The following is a 17,236-nucleotide window of genomic DNA, read 5'->3' as shown; positions in this document are numbered from 1 at the left end:
AAATTTCAACTACGTAAAACTGCAATTACTTTTGCACCAACCTAAATATCACATTTTGCTTACCTGTTCATCAGTTGATGGATGTTTGAATTGTTTCTGTTTTTCAGTTGTTCTTAAATGCTGCTATGAACATTCACATACAGGTTTTTGTGTGTATGTAAATTTTCAATTCTTTTCTTTTGGGTTATAGGTCATTGAAGGCCACTGTAAAGATTTGGGCTTTTATTCTGAAAGAAGTGGGAAGCCTTTGCATACTGTTCATGCGGTTCTCAAGGCAAGAATAATGAAGTGGTTTGAAAAAGACCTGATGCAGGGAAAGACTGAACACAGGAGGAGAAGGGGACTACAGAGGATGAGATGGTTGGATTGCATCACCGACTTGATGGACATGAGTTTGAGCAAGCTCTGGGAGTTGGTGATGCGCAGGGAAGCCTGGTTTGCTGCAGTCAATGGGGATGCAAAGAGTTGGACACATCTGAACAACTGACCTGAACTGAAATGGGAAGCCACTGAAGGTCTTTGGAGCAGAGGGGTGATGTGATTTGACCTACCATATCACTCTGACTGCTAAATTATATGTGGGCAAGGGTGGAATCATAGAGAATCAAAGAGAGAATTGGTGGATATTTGCAGTAATGGCAGCTTGCAAGGTAGTTGGTATCAGGGAGGTGGCAAGAAGTGGCTGAACTCTGCATATTTCTTTAAGATACAATCAACAAGATTTTCTGCCAGACTGTGAGCAAAATATAAAACAAAAGTCAAAATTTGTGGTTCATTCATTCTTACTGCAGGAAATAGTATGTCAAAATCATTTCTTCTCATTTACTTCAGACCCCAAATTCTTAATTAGATAATATAACATGTTTAAAAATATTGTCCATGATAATAACAATAATAACAATAACACCCTACAACCTATTAAACATCAGATCTTTTAATCCAACTATCTCATGAGGCAGATAATATTTTCCTCGATTAATTAATGTGTAAACAAAGATATGGTTAACATCTTCCCTAATTTTTGTTCCCCTTTTAAACTTCGGACCAACCAGAAAAAGTCAAACATGTACCCGCCAACCACTACATAGGATGCCCTGCTTCTGGTTAGTCCACCAACATCTTCCCCAGGCCAATAATCTTCAATTAGGGCATAATCAAAGCCTTCCTCTTTTTCCCCTATAAAGCTTTCCCACTCCTCTGCCTTCTTGAGTCTCTGCTGAAACACATGTAATGGTGATTGAAACCCTTGTTTTCAGTTCAGTTCAGTCACTCAGTCGTGTCTGATTCTTTGCAACCCCATGAATTGCAGCACGCCAGGCCTCCCTGTCCATCACCAACTCCCAGAGTTCACCCAGACTCACGTCCATCAAGTCGGTGATGCCATCCAGCCATCTCATCCTCTGTCGTCCCCTTCTCCTCCCGCCCCCAATCCCTCCCAGCAACAGAGTCTTTTCCAATGGGTCAACTCTTTGCATGAGGTGGCCGAAGTACTGGAGTTTCAGCTTTAGCATCATTCCTTCAAAGAACACCCAGGGCTGATCTCCTTCAGAATGGACTGGTTGGATCTCCTTGCAGTTCAAGGGACTCTCAAGAGTCTTCTCCAACACCACAGTTCAAAAGCATCAATTCTTCAGCGCTCAGCTTTCTTCACAGTCCAACTCTCATATCCATACACGACCACTGGAAAAACCATAGCTTTGACTAGATGGACCTTTGTTGGCAAAGTAATGTCTCTGCTTTTCAATATGCTATCTAGGTTGGTCATAACATTCCTTCCAAGGAGCAAGCGTCTTTTAATTTCATGGCTGCAGTCACCATCTGCAGTGATTTTGGAGCCCAAAAAAAAAAAGTCTGACACTGTTTCCACTGTTTCCCCATCTATTTGCCATGAAGTGATGGGACCAGATGCCATGATCTTCATTTTCTGAATGTTGAGCTTTAAGCCAACTTTTTCACTCTCCTCTTTCACTTTCATGAAGAGTCTCTACTAAAACACATGTAATGGTGATTGACTTCCTTGCCTTCAGTTCAGTTCAGTCGCTCAGTCGTGTCCGACTCTTTGTGTCCCCATGAATCGCAGCACGCCAGGCCTCCCTGTCCATCACCATCTCCCGGAGTTCACTCAGACTCACATCCATTGAGTCGGCGATGCCAGCCAGCCATCTCATCCTCTGTCGTCCCCTTCTCCTCCTGCCCCCAATCCCTCCCAGCATCAGAGTCTTTTCCAGTGAGTCAACTCTTTGCATGAGGTGGCCAAAGTACTGGAGTTTCAGCTTTAGCATCATTCCTTCCAAAGAACACCCAGGGCTGATCTCGTTCAGAATGGACTGGTTGGATCTCCTTGCAGTCCAATTAGCAAGCTGCAAATAAACAAGCCTTTGTTTGCTCTCATTTGGTTAGTATTCTTTTCCACAGGTGTCTTGAGTCAAGTTTCCTGAAGTGGAGCTTGAAATGAAGGCCTCAGTTTAGATTTGAAAATGAAAGTGAAAGTCATTTAGTCGTGTCCGACTCTTTGAAGTCCCATGGACTATACAGTTTTTGGAATTCTCCAGGCCAGAATACTGGAATGGGTAGCCTTTTCCTTCTCCAGGGTATCTTCCCAACCCAGAGATAAAACCCAGGTTTCCCACATTGCAGGCAGATTCTTTACCAGCTGAGCCACAACGGAAGACCCAGTTTATGTTTATAAGAGAATATTCTCAAGATCATCACATTTAAAGAGAGTGGTGGGAACAGGACTGAAAAGAGGGAGAAGTTGGACTGCAATACATTTGCATTAGAGACCTTAAGCGATCCCATGGGAACTCTGAGTCTGGAATGGCCCTTCAGAAATGTACCCTGGCCTGGATCAGTCATTGGATATAAGAAAGGTAGAGGAAACTTAGGTGTGAAACAGGTCTCTCTGACGAAAGGCAAATCTCAGGGAAGATGCTTGCTGTGAGCTCTTAGCAGCCAACACTCTGAGCAGCTGGGGAATGTCCTTGGGTTCTATTTGAGTGAGGATGTGGGGGTGGGGGACAGGTGGAGATTGGCATACAGTTGGCAGCAGATTGTGACTTGAACTCCACTTGGAATCCAAGTTTAAAGCTCCTTTCGCTGCAACATAGCTGTGTTCACTCCAAAAAAACATGACAAATGGAGAGTCTGAGACCACTCATTTTCTTTTCTCCTAATCCAAAACCAAGGCCATATTTGTAAGGTGATTCCAACATTTTTTATAAGTGACCTTGAGCATAGCAGTTGACTGAATTGAATATGGCATTTTAAAGATCTGAAATAAAACACCAACCAAAGCAGCAAAAGGAATTACCACACAGAGACATTTATATCACCTTAATATTACATTGCTCTACAAAATGTTTCCCTCTCTCAGTAGAGAACACTGTGATATCCAACTTTTCAGCTTGAGATGCTGACAAATGGGAAATAAATTGATGTGAAATAGCACCATTTTTACTTTCAGGATCTTCATCCTACAGAGAAAATGATTCCATCTTAGTGAAAATCCTAATAAAACATATCTTGGAAGTTAGTAAAATATTAATTTATTCTTTAAAAGAATCTAGTTTCTCTACCTTCTTCTTTATTTGTGTTATATACTTATTTCAATAAGTAGCTTTATTTGAGCTAAACTCGATGCTTCTATTTTGGTATTACAAATAAATCAGCTGATACTGTTCCCGGCAGTGAGAGTTAACCTGGAGCTTATAAAACACACACTCCAAGTTCTGTCTACAAATTGGTCTGAACAGTCTTTTTATCTATAAACAAGTCTGTGACTGTTTTTTTATTCTGTCAGCATATTCTCACTATCACAAGACCTTTTGAATACATTACTCATTGTTCCCAGAGCTTTTAGCTCTTTCCCTTTCTGTATGTCCTGGAAATTCCCTCATTCATCCCCCTGACTCCTAGCCTGCCCCGTAAATTTATTCACCTCTTGTTTAACCTCGTATGAGATCTCAGTCAAATTAAAATTCCAGGTAACTATTGCCCGTGGCATAGCATGGTAGTTCTTAAACTCTGAGCCCCAAGAATTACTAGGGGAAATGATTAACATGGAAAATATTAGAGAGTCACACTAGACCTAAAGATTCAGAATTTCTGGAAGTGCTGCTCTGTGTGTGCTTAGTTGCTCATTCATGTCCTACTCTTTGCAACACAACTGCAGCCTGCTAGGCTGCTCTTTCCATGGGATTCTCCAGGCAAGAATACTGGAGTTGGTTGCCATGCCCTCCTCCAGGGGATCTTCCCAACTCAGGGATCGAACCCGTTTCCCACATTGCAGGCAGATTCTTCACTGTCTCAGCAAACAGGGAAGCCCAAGAACACTGGAGTGGGTAGCCTTTCCCTTCTCCAGGGGATCTTCTCTACCCAGGAATCATATGGGGGCCTCCTGCATTGCAGGCAGATTCTTTACTAGCTGAGCTACCTGGGAAGCCCCAGACAAATGTGCAATTAAAAGTCTCTTTGTAGAATCCTATTAAACATCACAGCTTGAGAACTACTCACAAGCAAACTTCACATTTCAAGCTACTGATATATGCATCACAATGTACATAGCAGCATTATTTACACTGGATATGATATGGAAGCAACCTAAACTGTCCATCAACAGATGAAAAGATAAAGAAGATGTGATACACACACACACACACACGCACACACATACAGAGTGGAATTACTCAGCCATAAAAAAGAATGAAAATTTGCCATTTGCAACAACATGGATGGACTGCGAGGGCATTATGCTAAGTGAAGTAAGTCAGACAGAGAAAGACAATATACTGTATGATATCATGTATATGTAGAATCTTAAAAATACAACAAAAAAGAAGCAGACTCACAAATATAGAGAATAAACTAGTGGTTACCAATGGCAAGACGGGAGTAATATGGTAGGAAAATGTGAGGCACAAACTATAGGGTATAAGATAGTCTCAAGGATGTATTATATAGCACAGGGAATGCAATTAATGGAAAGTAACTTTCAAAAATTACATTTAAAAAAATTCTTTAAATTCTTTAAATAAAAAAAGAACATACAAGCATACAAAGTCTGTTCCTGACTCTGCCTTCCATTTATGGCTCCTAAGTTTTACTCATAATGTTTTTTTTCTCTGAAATATCTTTTCATCATCTTTGTCATGAAAATAGTAACCATCCTTCAAGACCAATTCAAATGTGAAGAGAACTGGGCTGCATTCCATACCTCCCTGTCACCACTCTTCCAACCCCGCATCTGTTACCCAAACAAATATCATAAAACCCACCCTTATATATCTACCTCACCCACCATCTCCTTTTCACCCCCATTCTCACCTCTTTAGCTCAGCTGAACCACTGAATGACCTTTTAACAAATCTCTCACACTCCATCTGCCCACACACTCCAATTTATTCTTCATGGTTCTATTAATCTTGCACAATTCATTATAGCTATTTTTCATATTGCAAATAATGTTCACTTTTTCAACATTACCTACAAAACTTGGGATAAAAATGTCCCAGTCTGGCTTTCAAAACTGTTCTATCAAATTGTTGTTGCTGTTCAGTCACTAAGTTGTGTCCAATTCTTTGTGATCCCATGGACTGCGGCATGCCAGGCTTTTCTGTCCTCCACTCTCTCCCAGAGTTTGATCCATTGAGTCGGTGATACCATCCAACCATCCATCCTCTGCTGCCCATTTCCCCTTTCATCCTCAATCTTTCCCAGCATCAGGGTCTTTTCCAGTGAGTCGTCTCTTCACATCGGGTGACCAAAGTATTGGAGCTTCAGCTTCAGCATCAATCCTTCCAATGCATATTCAGAATTGATTTCCTTTAAGATTGACTGGTTTGATATCATTGCAGTCCAAGGGACTCTCAAGAGTGAGTCCTGTCTAGCACCACAATTCAAAAACATCAATTCTTCAGTGCTCAGCCTTCTGTATGGTCCAACTTCACATCCCGTACATGACTAATGGAAAAATCATAGCTTTGACTAGACAGACCTTTGTTGGTAAAGTGTTATCTCTGTTTTTGACTATGCTGTCTAGGCTTGTCATAGCTTTCCTTCTAAGGAGCAAGCGTCTTTTAATTTCCTGGCTGCACTCACCATCTGCAGTGATTTTGGAGCCCAAGAAAATAAAATCTGCTTTTATTTTACTGCTTCTACTTCTCCCCATCTACTTGCCATGAAATGATGGGACCAGATGCCTGATCTTCGTTTTTTGAATGTTCAGTTTTAAGCCGGCTTTTTCAATCTCCTTTTTCACTTTCATCAAGAGGCTCTTTAGTTCTTCACTTTCTGCCATAAGGGTGGTGTCATCTTCATATCTTAGGTTATTGATATTTCTCCTGGCTATCTTGATTTCAATTTGTGCTTCATCCAGCCCGACATTTCACATAATTGTGGCTCAGTTGGTAAAGAATCTGCCTGCAATGCAGGAGACCTGGGTTCGATTCCTGGTTTGGGAAGATCCCCTGGAGAAGGAAAAGGCTACCCACTTCAGTATTCTGGCCTAGAGAATTCCACGGACTATAGTCCATGCGGTAGCAAAGAGTTGGACACAAATGAGTGACTTTCACTTTCACTTTTCACTTTCACTCTGCAAAAAAGTTAGATAAGCAGGGTGACAATGTACTCCTTTCCCAATTTGGAACCAGTCCGTTGTTGTACTCCTTTCCCAATTTAGAAGCAGTCCGTTGTTCCATGTCTATTATAATTGCTGCTTCTTGATCTGAATACAGATTTTTCAGGAGGCAGGTAAGGTGGTCTGGTATTCTCATTTCTTTAAGAAATTTCCACAGTTCGTTACGATCCACACAGTCAAAGGCTTTGACGTAGTCAGTAAAGCAGAAGTAGGTAGATGTTTTTCTGGAACTCCCTTGCTTTCTCGATGATCCAACGGATGTTGGCAATTTAATCTCTGGTTCCTCTGCCTTTTCTAAATCCAGCTTGAAACATCTGGAAGTTCTAGGTTCATGTACTATTGAAGCCTAGCTTGGAAACTTGAGCATAACTTTGCTAGCATTTGAGATGAATACAATTGTGCGGTAATTTGAACATTCTTTGGCATTGCCTTTATTTGGGATTGGAATGAAACTGATCTTTTCCAGTCCTGTGGCCACTGCTGAGTTTTCCAAATTTGCTGGCATATTGAGTGCAGCATTTTTAAAGCATCATCTTTTAGGATTTGAACTAACTCAACTGGAATTCTATCACCTCCCCTAGCTTTGTTTGTAGTGATGCTTCCTAAGGCCCACTTGACTTTGCATTTCAGGATGTCTGGTTCTAGGTGAGTGACCACACCATTGTGATTATCTGGGTCATGAAGATCTTTTTTGTATAGTTCTGTGTATTCTTGCCACCTCTTCTTAGTACCTTCTGCTTCTATTAGGTGCATACCATTTGTCCTTTATTGAGCCCATCTTTGCATGAAATTTTCCCGTGGTATCTCTAATTTTCTTGAAGATATCTTTAGCTTTTCCCATTCTATTGTTTTCCTCTATTTCTTTGCATTGATCACTGAGGAAGGCTTTCTTATCTCTCCTTTGGCACTCTGCATTCAAATGGTATATCTTTCCTTTTCTCCTTTGCTTTTAGCTTCTGTTCTTTTCTCAGCTATTTATAAGGCCTCCCTAGACAACAATTGTAAGGCCCCAATTCAACTGAAGTAAAACTGGAGAGAATTCTGTTCTTTCCTTTCTGAGATATCAGAGGTCAAAATGGGGGGAACAACCACCCATGAAAGTAATACTTAGTAGTCTCAATGTCCACACAGTTGGGGGAGAAGAGAGGCTAGTAGTTTGAAAGAAATGTTTTTAAAAATGTGTGTGAAGATTCATTGTGAGTCATGAGGGTAAAGATAACTGCTTTCATTTTTTTCTATCTTATCAGCCACTCTCTGCATAACTATAATGTCCTTCACAAAACACGCCCTAGTGTTTTGTTTCTTAATTTTATTTTTAATTGGAAGACAATTACTCTACAACATTGTGATGGTTTCTGCCATATATCAGCATGAATCAGCCATGGGTATACATATGTCCCCTCTCTCTTAAACCTCCGTCCTATCTCCTCCCTGTTCCACTCCTCTAGGTTATCATACAGCACCAGCTTTGGGTTCCCTGCATTAAAGAGCAAATTCCCACTATCTACTTTACATATGGTAATGTATATGTTTCAATACTACTCTCTCAAGTCATCCTACTTTCTCCCTCCTCCACTGTGACTGTAAGTCTGTTGCTTACATCTGCATCTCCTTTGAAACTGCCTCGAAAACAGATCATCAGTACCATCTTTCTAGACTCCATGTATATGTCAGTATACGATATCTTTCTCTTTCTGATTTACTTCACTTTGTATAATAGGCTCTAGGTTCATCCGCCTCAGTAGAACTGACTCAGATGCATTCTTTTTTCATAGCTGGGTAATATTCCACTCTATAGTGTTTTTTAAAAAGTCAGTCCAGGTTCGATGCACGATACTGGATGCTTGGGGCTGGTGCACTGGGACGACCCAGAGGGATGGAATGGGGAGGGAGGAGGGAGGAGGGTTCAGGATGGGGAACACATGTATACCTGTGGTGGATTCATTTTGATATTTGGCAAAACTAATACAATTATGTAAATTTTAAAAATAAAATAAAATTAAAAAAAAAAAGTAAGTTAACCATCATAATACAAGAACAGCCAGAATTTTATTGAGAAGAAATTCAGTAGGGTAACAGTAACTTCTGTATCTTTAAGAGGGTAGTAAGTCTTCCACTTCCAAATTCAAGAAAGGTGCAAGAATCTCCCGCAGTTCCCACATCCTGCGGCGCCCAAGAATTGTAGGGAGCACCTTTTCGAAGATAAATGTAGCATCAAAAAACAGTATGTAACATGAAAGTCCAGTCAAGGTGAGGACATAAAACATGATGAAAATCCTCAGTGCACGTTTCCTAGAAGGAAAGAAACACATTTGTGGTTAAGAACATCTGAAGGATGTAGAGAACAAACTGGTGGCTACCAGTGGGGAGAGGGCAGAGAGGAGGGGCAAGATAGGGCTAGAAATTAAGAGACACAAGCTATTATGTACAAAATGAATAAGCAACAAGGATATATTGTATAGTACAGGGAAGTATAGCTATTCAGTTCAGTTAAGTCTCTCAGTCATGTCCGACTCTTTGCGACCCCATGAATCGCAGCACGCCAGGCCTCCCTGTCCATCACCATCTCCTGGAGTTCACTCAAACTCATGTCCATCGAGTCAGTGATGCCATCTAGCCATCTCATCCTCTGTCATCCCCTTTTTCTCCTGCCCCCAATCCCTCCCAGCATCAGAGTCTTTTCCAATGAGTCAACTTTTCGCATGAGGTGGCCAGAGTATTGGAGTTTCAGCTTTAGCATCATTCCTTCCAAAGAACACCCAGGGCTGATCTCCTTCAGAATGGACTGGTTGGATCTCCTTGCAGTCCAAGGGACTCTCAAGAGTCTTCTCCAACACCACAGTTCAAAAGCATCAATTCTTCGGCGGTCAGCTTTCTTCACAGTCCAACTCTCGCATCCATACATGACCACTGGAAAAACCATAGCCTTGACTGAATGGACATTTGTTGGCAAAGTAATGTCTCTGCTTTTCAATATGCTATCTAGGTTGGTCATAACTTTTCTTCCAAGGAGTAAGCATCTTTTAAGTATTATTTCATAATAAATGTAAATGCAGTATAATCTATAAAAATATTAAATCACTATGTTGTATAAGTCTGTCCAAGAGCGTTCAATTGTGTCTGACTCTTTTGCAACCCCACAGACTGCAGTCTATCAGGCACCTCTGTTTATGGGATTTCCTAGGCAAGAATACTGGAGTGGGTTGCCATTTCCTCCTCCAGGGAATCTTCCCGACCCAGGGATTGAACCTGCATCTCCTGCAATCACAGGTGGATTCTTTACCACTGAGTCACCTTGTAAGCCCCTTTACCTGAAACCAATATGATATTATAAATCAGCTACACATCAACCAATTAATCAATAGATAAATAAGTAAATAAACAAACAAAAGAACATTCTGAAGAAAAACACACTGATGTGACTCTTGGTTCCTCCATCTGTATAGCTTTACAACTTCAAGTAAGTAATTGAACTTCTCCTAACTGCTGTTGACGTCTGCAAAAGAAGGAACTTGGAGTAGATAGACATAAGTCCATCTTAGAGTTGGCACTGGAGTTCTAATATTCTATAGCCATGAGACAGTGAAACCCTGATTACTGTGGAGCTCTTTTTTTGAAATGCTAGTCTCACATTTTCGTGGTTATTGCCACCCTTACTTCACTTATGAGGTACGGGAAGTCTATCTGGGGAGAAATAAGGGCACAGCCAGCTAGCTAGATTTTCCTCAGGGTACAAAATACCATGCGACAAGTGAATTCAGCTCTCTTTATCAGCAGTTTTATCCCACTACCAGACATGCCCTTTTTGCATTGTATTTATTTGCTTTGAAGTTCTTGCATTATTATCTACTTATAAATGCAATACACGATTAGGGTAGAAGATCTGGAAAATCCAGAAAGACAGAAAGAACAAAAGAAATGTCACAGATAATCCAGTTACCTGGAGATAATTACCTTCTATAATACATTTCAGAAGAGAAAGTCTAGGGCACAGTTAAAGCTAGTTATGCATATATTTTGTGACCCAACTCTTTGGATTCCATGAAACTGAGCCAAGTTTCTTGGCATTACTGCCACTGGCTATCTCTTGGCAGGTACACAAATAATTGCTTCTACTTCACATAGTTATTAAAGAGCCAATGATCTTAAAATACTCTATTTGAAAGAGGCTTTGATGGCTAGCAAGGTGAAGCAGAAATGTCCTGTCCTCCAGGAGCACTAAATCTAGATTTGTTCCTTCTTATGCAAAGAAAAATGACTCACTACCAAAACATACCTAGTAAATAAGCACTATCTTCCTAAATTCCAAAATTAATCATATTTGGAAATACTAAGCTGGGACATTTCCCACAAAAACACCACATTTTAACATTAATATTTAAAGAGAAAATAGTTTTTTTTTCTAAATTACAGATAACTTGGAAAACAGAGAAATTAAAAACTATAATCCTATAACTTCAATATAATCAGTTATTGCTGCCTAGTTTCTAAGTCATATATGACTTTTCACATCACCACCAGGCTCCTCTGTCCACGGAATTCTCTAGGCAAGAATACTGGAGTGAGGTTTCTCCTCCAGGGGATCTTCCTGACCCAGGGATTGAACCAGTTTCTCCTGCATTGCAGGCAGATATCTTCACTGTCTGAGCCACCAAGGAAGCCCTAGCATCAATTTAAAAAAAAAAAAGAACTTTCCTTGCATAAAATCTTTAATCTTTTCCAAATGTTCACATTATATGTGGTCAATACATAGAAGAAAACTATAAGAGAACTGAGGGATTGGGGATAATACCAGGAAGAGGCCACCCTCTGAAGCTAAAAACAGCAAAATTGGTACAGAATAATTGACATTGTAAGATAAACTTCCTGAAAAGAGATAATGTATAACTATGTTTAAATGGAATCAGAATGTTTCCAGTTCTCTGACAGGAGACTCCTAAAAGTCTTAGACAGTCTTAACTAGGATGTAATTCTGTGATGTGTGTGTGTGCTCAGTTGTGTCTGATGCTTTGTGACCCCACGGACTGTAACCCACCAGGCAAATCTGTCTATTGGATTCTCCAGGCAAGAATAGTGGAATGGGTTGCCATTTCCTCTTCCAGAGGATCTTTCTGACCCAGGGATTGAATCCATGTCTCCTGGGCCTCATGCATTGGCAGGCAGATTCTTTACCACTTGAGCCATCTCTGAAGCCAATTATGTGATGAAAGATGACCAACTAACCTGGATTATCTGCCTGTATAACACAATTAAGTGACAGTGAAAGTCACTCAGTTATGTCCAACACCTTGCAACCCCATGGACTATCCATGGACTTCTCTAGGCCAGAATACTGGAGTGGGTAGCCTTTCCATTCTCCAGGGGATCTTCCCAACCCAGGGATCGAATCTAGGTCTTCTCATTGCAGGCGGATTCTTTACCAGCTAATCCACAAGGGAAACCCAAGAATACTGGAGTGGGCAGCCTATCTCTTCTCCAGGAGATCTTCCCAACCAGGAATCGAACTGGGGTTTCCTGCCTTGCAGGCAGATTCTTTACCAACTGAGCTATCCGGGAAGCCCATAACACAATTAAGTGATCACCAAATGGCATTCACTTACTCACTTATTTGTCTGTTGTTGAGATATAATTCACATGCCATAAAACTTACTCTTTAAATTGTACAATTCAGTGGCTTTTAGTTTATTCACAAGATTGTACAACCATCACCACTAATTCCAGAAAATTTTCATCAAAATTCCTCCCCAAAACAGTCATTCCCTATTTTCCACTATCCCTAGGCCTGGCAGCCACTAATCTAGTTTCTGCATACCTGGATTTTCCCATTTTTAATACTTTATATGAACAAAATGATATAATATGTAGCCTTTTGGGTCTGACTTCTTTCACTTAGCATAATGTTTTCAAGGGTCATTCATGTTATGGCATGTATAGGTACTTTATTGTTTTTCATGGCTGAATAATATTCTATCATGTGGATATACCACATTTTGTTCACCTATTTAATCCGTTGATGAGTATTTGTATTGTTTCCACTTTTTAGCTACTGTGAATACTCATATACAGGTTTTTATGTGGACATATATGTTCAGTTCTTTGGGTGCATACTTACAAGTGGATCATATGATAGCTTGACATTTTCAGAAACTGTCAAACTGTTTTCCAAAGTGTTTGCACCATTTTACAATCCCACTAACACTGTCTGAGGATTCTAATTTCTCCACATCTCTCCAGTGCTTGTCATCATCTGTCTTTTTAATTATAGTTATCTTAGTGGTATAAAGTAAACTCCAGGAGTTGGTGGTGGACAGGGAGGCCTGGTGTGCTGTAGTCCATGGGGTCACAAAGAGTTGGACATGACTGAGCAACTGAACTGAACTGAACTGATCTAGAGATGTAAAGTGATACCTCATTATTTCTTTTTTTATTTATTTTGGCTTATGGGATCTTAGTTTCCTGACCAGGGATCAGAACTGGGCCCTGGCAATGAAAACACCAAGTCCTAATCACTGGATCGCCAGGGAATTCCCAATATCTCATGATTTTGATTTGCATTTCCCCAAAGATCAATAATGCTTTCATTGTGCTTTTTCACTGAAAATATTTTCAAGTGATTTTTGGCCACTTGTATATTTTCTTTGAAGAAATGTCTATTCAAGTTTTTTGCTTATATTGAAAATTAGGCTGTTTGTCTTTTGCTGTTGAGTTTCAAGAGTTCTTTATCTTTTCTGAATACTAAATATTTACTTTGCAGAATTGTGAAAAAGTTGATTCTGACAATTTTTTCCAGCTCTCTCATTGAGTTTTATGGAGGAGGAAGTTTTCTTTGATGGTCCTTACTTCACCATCAACATCACTCTTCACCTGTTACTTTAATTAATAAATAAGTTAAATATTTGTTGAGCATGATGAACATATTTTATATTTAATATCTGCAAATGATCAAGACTCCTGCCTTCAAGTAGCCTATGGATTATTATGATAAGACAGATTGGAAATAATTTAACTGCAATAGTATGCTGTGGACACTATGTCAGGATTATGAGCTAAGTACAATGTGCATACACAAAAGAGAGAGCTGAAGATTCTACTTGGGTTAGTGCTTGGGGATAAAGAATCAAAAGAGCTTTCTTAAGCAAAAGAGATAAAATGGTTTTATGCCATTTTCATTATATTTTTATAAAATTGAGTTAACAGTATTTGTGCATGTATGTGTTTGTGTGTGAAAACATAGCCAGAGTTTACTTAATTTTCACATTTTCTCTAACAAAAGAATAAAACAAAATAAAAAGATTAAAAAAATAGCTTTCTTAGAGGAAAGTACTACTCAAGGCATATATGATGGTATGGCATCTCCAGAAAAAGAGATCCAGAGTCAGAATTTGCCAGTATGTGTGTCTTCAATATCATACAAGGGAGAGCCACCCTGTCTAGCAAACAAAGGTTTTCAAATCTGCTTAGCAGGTATGTTCTTTCAGTAGAGGTGGCTGCATCATAGCTTGCAGACACCATCCTTTAAAATTTATGTATATATAGTTTTCTGGGGCCTCCCATGTTTCTCATTGGTAAAGAATCCACCTGCCAATGCTTGAGATGCAGTTTCATTCCCGGGATTGGGAAGATCCCCTGGAGAAGGAAATGGCAACCCACTCCAGTATTCTTGCCTGGAAAATTCCATGGGCAGAGGAGACTGGCAGGCTACACTCCACTGAGTTGTCAGGAGTCAGACATGACTTGGTGACTAAGCAAGAATACATATATATGTAGTTATCTAAAACGCTAAGAAAGAAATATCTGTATCTATGTCTATATCTATATCTATTGCAATAGGTATATGTCTTGGGAATTCCCTGGTGGTCCAGTGGTTAGGATTTGGTGCTTTTACGACTATAGCCTGGGTTCCATCCCCGGTAGGGGAACTAAGATCCCACCAGCCATGCAACGTGGCCAGTAAATGAAAGAAAATACTGATTGAAAATTTTAAAAATATGAAAAAGAAATTACAACTTAAAGTTTTAAAGAAGAATAATAAATCATTTATTAAAAAAATAAAATAAATTCCTTGACGAAATTCAATCTTACTATAGTCCATTCATTTTGGGGACTCTGTCAGCCTCCAGAGGTCCCTGTCTCTAACTCACCACATTGTAATGTGGGGAGGGGAGCTCTCCTCCAAGGATGGTGATGAAGCCTGAAGAAGCAGGGGCTCCTTTTCATCCATGCCCATTTCTTCAGGACTCTGAGAGTCTGGATTCCCTTGCATTTGATACATCCCCAACTTTGTATCCAGCAGAGCCATGTCCTTGCAAAAGTTCTGGGAACAAAAAGAGCAATCATTTTAAAAAAAGATTCTCATTGTCTGCCCTTCTTATTGGAGATGATGCCAAGTATCTTTCCTCCAGAACACGTAAAGAGTGTTGCAAATCACACGTGAGTTGTGTGTACTCACCTAAGGAAAGAAACTTACACATTCACAGAGTATTCAGATAGAAATATAGTTCTTCTTTTATTGAATTCAACTATTCAATTTTTTCATCTATGCAAAACATATTTATTTGACTGACTCCACCAGGCACTATTCTAGGATGTGGCAGGTAACAAAATAGACAAGACATGGGCATTCCATTATGCATGTGTTTTTTAACAAAAGGGACAAAGAATTTTATGTGTGTCTATAAGGGTTGGGTGGTAAGCAATAAACAACTAAATGCATATATTCATTAGATACTATAGACATGCTAAAGAGAAAGTAAAAAATGTGAGGACACAGTAGCTGAGGCTTGGTTTTGGGACTTCTCCTCTAGGATAGGTGGGATGATTAAGCACCTCTGAACTGGTGACAGGTTCATTCATTCATTAATTCACTGTTTGACTCACGCATTCACATTTACCTCAGTGTATAAACTCTTGCGCGAGAAGTTCAGATGGAGTCATTTTTCTGGCTAGGGGAGATTAGGGGAGGTCTGGGAGATGAGAGGACATTTGAATTGAGCTTTGAAGAGTGGGTAATATGTAGACATGGAGGATAAGCTGCAGATGGAGGAGCTGTAGGAGCAGCCCCAGGGTATGAGAGCTTGGAAGTACACCACACCTGTGAGACATTCTGGCACCCCAAAGCAGTTCAGGAGGGGAGAAAGGGGTAGAAAGAGACCAGTGTGTGGTATACACTCAACTTCCAGGGAAAGAATGACCTCTGTGTGTAGATTTAAATAATTTCATTTGATCATTATTTGAACTTGTGTAACTGTGAAATCTTACCTCTATTCTTGCAGCAAGTTTTTCCTTTAATTTATGAGCTTCATCACAAGCATCTTCCTGAAAAGACACCCACAATTTTGGGTAAAATAGAAACTGCATTTTCTGGTTTATACAATAAAACCATACTCATTCTGATATCACTAAGTTGTAGGGAGGCTTCACTGAAACTTACTTTTATTCAGTAAAACCCTTCCTCTTAGAAAAAGTTCATCATGCAATCACAATAAATTGCAGAAGGTATCACCACAAGATCAATAAATTATTTTCAATACTTCAAAGATATAAATTTGCACAATAGCAGCATATTACAAATAATTTTCTTCTCTATCCACTACCCTCTCCTTGCTTCTTAAACTTTTACCAGGACACTAGTTGGAAAAACATAATATGTTTCTGAGAAAATAATAAAACTATATTTTTTCTAAATATTTTAAAATTTACAATATATAAATGTAAGTCTTCATTATGTTTGGATACTTGGGCCTTTGAGTTTAGTAAAAGTGCTATCCACAAAAAGTGTCTTATTCCTCTTTTCTTTCCATGTATCTCAGAAAGATCAAGACACGGGCTGAAAGCAAATCATCCTCTTCTAAGATGCAAATGTCAATTGCACATATGTCCTAAGTAAATAATGCTTAGAAAGGTTTTTAATTAATCATCCCATAATAGACTTGCAGGATATGTTGAAAAGCAGAGCCTTAACTTAAAAAAGAGTGTCCTGTGATTCAAGGAGGTGCCATTTCTGGAAACTAATCCTTAAAAATTACTTGCAAAAGCAAGGAAAGATATGGATTTTTGAGGTGTAGTTTATAATTGATTATAAAACCACAAATATCTAACAAAATAAGTTTAATAAATCCCCAAATCAAACTCTGCCTCATATAAACAGTGAAAAAGTAAAAGGACATCTAGTGGCATAGAAGGTTGTTAAAGAAAAATGCTAAATGAAAAAGCAAGTTTGAAAATAATATATATAATGGTAACTCATTAAAATAATAATACTATATGTATTAAAACATTTAGAAGAATATAAATACACTAAAATGTTCACTGTGTTTATTTTTGAGAGCAGTTTTATTTTTCTTTTTATATGCAATATTTTTATAATTTTTTAATTATTAAAATAAGCATGCATTACTTTTGTTAGAAGAAAAAATATTTTTTATATTCTCTTTTAGATTTACATTTAATTAGAGGATAATTACTTTACAATGTTGTATTGGTTTCTGTAGTACAACAATGTGAATCAGACATAAGTATACATATGTCCCCTCCCTCTTGAACTTCCCTCCCACCCCATCATTCCACCCCCAATCTGTCACAGAGCACCAAGGAGTTGAGCTC

The 17,236-nt window shown here is 39.1% G+C and overlaps 1 protein-coding gene across 1 annotated transcript in view; it reads right to left on the bottom strand.

The window, feature by feature from the left end:
• Positions 1-8,727: 8,727 nt before the first annotated feature.
• Positions 8,728-17,236, bottom strand: part of SMCO2 (single-pass membrane protein with coiled-coil domains 2) — a 36,637-nt gene continuing 28,128 nt past the window's right edge. Inside the window, exons 6-8 of the mRNA XM_055566169.1 lie at positions 15,893-15,945; positions 14,776-14,948; positions 8,728-8,926 (exon numbers count right to left, since the gene is read on the bottom strand). Of these exons, the coding sequence (XP_055422144.1) occupies positions 8,728-8,926; positions 14,776-14,948; positions 15,893-15,945 (425 nt within the window). The remainder of the gene's footprint in view (positions 8,927-14,775; positions 14,949-15,892; positions 15,946-17,236) is intronic.

The sequence above is a fragment of the Bubalus kerabau genome, chromosome 1 (genome assembly GCF_029407905.1).
Source record: "Bubalus kerabau isolate K-KA32 ecotype Philippines breed swamp buffalo chromosome 1, PCC_UOA_SB_1v2, whole genome shotgun sequence".
In the NCBI taxonomy this organism is placed as follows: Eukaryota; Metazoa; Chordata; class Mammalia; order Artiodactyla; family Bovidae; genus Bubalus; species Bubalus kerabau.
This window is presented reverse-complemented; position numbering and strand designations above follow the sequence as displayed.